Source organism: Myotis davidii, unplaced genomic scaffold (assembly GCF_000327345.1).
Source record: "Myotis davidii unplaced genomic scaffold, ASM32734v1 scaffold4244, whole genome shotgun sequence".
NCBI classification, from domain to species: Eukaryota; Metazoa; Chordata; class Mammalia; order Chiroptera; family Vespertilionidae; genus Myotis; species Myotis davidii.
Window position 1 is genome coordinate 1 of NW_006295203.1, and position 3390 is coordinate 3390.

At 45.2% G+C, this 3390-nt stretch overlaps 1 protein-coding gene across 1 annotated transcript; it reads left to right on the forward strand.

Annotated features, from left to right (window-relative positions):
* Positions 1-1846: 1846 nt before the first annotated feature.
* On the forward strand, positions 1847-2545 carry LOC102764101 (cathepsin L1-like). Its single transcript, XM_015567916.1, is given in 1 exon segment — positions 1847-2545. A coding segment is annotated over 1 exon segment (699 nt).
* The last annotated feature ends 845 nt before the right edge of the window (positions 2546-3390 follow it).

The following is a 3390-nucleotide window of genomic DNA, read 5'->3' on the forward strand; positions in this document are numbered from 1 at the left end:
GCTTGTTTGTAGCTGTTTCTATTTTTTGTGCTGGTTTTCTTTCTTAGCTTTTTATTTCTTCTTTTTAAACCAGTCCCTTTAGAATTTCTTGCATTGCTGGCTTGGTGGTGATAAACTTCCTTAGCCTTTCTTTGTCTGTGTAGCTTCTTATCCCCGGTTTAATTTTGAATGATAACCTTGCTGGATATAATATTCTTGGATTCAGTTCCTTGCTTTGCATCACTTTGTAAATTTCCATCCATTCTTCTCTGACCTGATGTGTTTCTGTTGAGAAATCATTTGATAATCTAATGGGAGATCTCTTGTATGTAACTTTCCGTCTCTTAGGCTCTCCTCCTCTCTTTTAATTGTTTTCTCCAATTGCAGTTCAGTTTGGGTGTGTTTTGCTTCACTGTCTTCTAATTCGCTAATTTGGTCCTGCCCTTCTCCTGGTCTACTGTTGAAACCTTCCATGGTGTTTTTTATTGCAGCTATATCACTCTTCATTTCTTCTTGATTCTTACATAAGTTTTTGACTTTTTCATGCATTTCTTTTTGATTCTTGCATAAGTTGTTGATTTTTTCATCCATTTCTTCTTGATTCTTGCATAAGTTGTTGATTTTTTTCCTCCATCCAGTTTATGCACTCTAGGACCCTTAATCTGAATTCTTTTTCTGACATGATGCATGCCTCTGTTTCACTTAGCTGCTTTTCTGGCGATTCCTCCTTTTTCCTTTGGGGGTTTGTCTACCCATGTTTGATCTCACCTACAGATATAGATGTTGAGCCGTTCAGGGGCTGCTCCTTGGGTGCCAGTGGCACCTTGGGCTGCGGTTGTGGTAGTAGTGGCTCCTCAGTTGGCAGCAGCTGCTCTGGTGGGTGCTGTTCACAGCCGTGGTGGCTCCTCTGTCTGGTAGGGGGAGGCTTCTCACTCAGCTGCTGTTCCTCAGACAGAGGGTGTGCTGATCATGAGGCTGCTGTTCCTTGGATGGGGGCGGGCTACCCATGCAGCTGCTACTCCTTGAACTGGGGTAGACTGCTCACATGGCTGCTGTTCCTTGGATGGGTGCTGGATGCATTCTGCTGTTGTTCCTCTGATGTGGTGGGCTGCTTGTGGGGCTACTGCTCCTTGGACATGGGCAGGTTGATTCCAAGGCTGCTGTTCCTTGGACAGGAGTGGTCTGCTCACGAGACTGCTGCTCTTCAGACGGGAGTGAGCTGCATGTGTGGCTGCTCCTCCTCGGATGGGGACCGGCCACTCACCCGGCTGCTGCTTGTCAGACAGGTGCAGGCTGTGCGTGGCTCTGCTCCTCGGACCTGTGCGTGCTGCACAGGGCTGCCGCTCCTTGGATGTGGGTGGTCTGCTCGTGTGGCTGCTGCTCCTTGGACCAGGGTGGGCTGCTGCTGCTCCTTGAATGGGGACGGGCTGCTCGCAGAACTGCTGCTCCTCGGATGGGGGCTGGCTGCTCACATAGCTGCTGCCCCTCAGATTGGGCAGGCTGCTCATGCAGCTGCTGCTGCTTGGATGAGGGCAAGATGCTTGCGCAGCTGCTGCTCCTCAGATGGGGGCAGGCTGCACAGGGCTGCTGCTCCTCAGACGTAGGCAGACCTCTTGTGCAGCTGCTGCTCCTTGGATGGGTCGGGCTGTCAACCACCATCTTGGATTCCTGGATTTAATTTTCTTTTGGTTGCCTGGTAGAGTTTGATGATCGCCTTGATCTGCTCAAAAACTGGTTACTTATTTCATGTTTTCCCTTATTTCCATGGAGTAGTTCTTCCAAGTTCTCACCTGGAATCTCGGGTGTTTATCAGTGTACTTCCTTCTTAGACACTCTGAAGTCCAATTTTTGTGTCTCTAGCACAGTGATGGCTAACCTTCTGATCTTGGCCTGCCAGCATTTTGAAAAACGTATAAGAATCAAGAGGAAAGAAGGCTATGTAACCCCTGTGAAGTACCAGGGTCACTGTGGTTCTTGTTGGGCATTTAGTGCAACAGGTGCCCTTGAGGGACAGATGTTCCGGAAAACTGGAAAACTTATCTCATTGAGTGAGCTGAACCTTGTGGACTGCTCTCAGGCTCAAGGCAATGAGGGCTGCAATGGTGGCCTAATGGATAATGCCTTCCAGTATGTGAAGTCCAACGGCGGCCTGGACTCAGAGGAGTCCTATCCCTATCAAGTAAAGGTTGGACCCTGCAAATACAGGCCTGAGGACTCTGTTGCCAATGACACTGGCTTCGTGGACATCCCTGAGCAGGAGACTGCCCTCATGAAGGCAATGGCAACCGTGGGGCCCATCTAGGTGGCTATAGATGCAAGCCATCTTAGCTTCCAGTTCTATGAAGATGGCATTTATTATGAGCGGCACTGCAGCAGCATGGATCTAGATCATGGCATTCTGGTGGTTGGCTATGGCTTTGAAGAAGAAGAATCAAGTAAAAATAAATATTGGATTGTCAAGAACAGCTGGGGTGAAGCTTGGGGCAAGAATAGCTACATAAAGATGGCCAAAGACTGGAGCAACCACTGTGGAATCGCCACCATGGCCAGCTATCCTACTGTGTGAGGTGATGATGATAAAAAAAAGACTTGATTGAAAACAGGATATCTAAAGGAGGAATTTTTATCTTAAAACTGACCACATTTTACTTAATGGGATACAACACTTGAATCTTGAAGCTCCAAACTGTGATTTGAATTCTGTGATGTTTTATATTGGTTAAAATGTTACCACTTCTTTTTATAAGAATGTATAAATTTTTACCTTTTAAAATAAAACTTAATTTTTATTATTAAAAAAAAATCAGGTTTAGTAAGTGTTCATGTGAAAAACAAACAAACAAAACACCTTAAGCACTTAAGTTTACTTTAAACATAATCTGAATCAATAGTATTAATTTGCCATCAAAAAGAATCTTAAATTATGTTAATAGAAGTATACTGTCTCAAGTGAGAGAGGTGAAGCAGTCTTGTGATATCCTGTGCTTGTAGTCTGACCTTTGACCCTAATTATCACATCTGAGGGAGACATTATCCCACTGGGGTGTGTTCAGAGCAAGGCATGCAGGATGGTGAAGAGAACAAATCACATGAGGTGCGTCTGAAGAAAGGAAATGAGAAGAAGTGGGTGTGCTGTGGCAATTGTCTTTAAGTGCACTATCAGATGGAAGGGATTTCAATTTGTTCCCTTCACATCCTAAGGGACAGGTTGTTGGGAGACAGATTTAGGTTCAAATATATAAAGGAATTTTAAATGACCAGAACTGTTGGGAGACAGAATGGACTTCTTTAAAATTGTCTTCCTCACTGCTATGTGTTCAGGAGGGAATAGAGACTGAGGGTCATCAGTTGGGTGAAAGGTGGAGGAGAAAAAGAAATGTTTTGGTTAGCCCACATTGTTCAAAAAGTTTG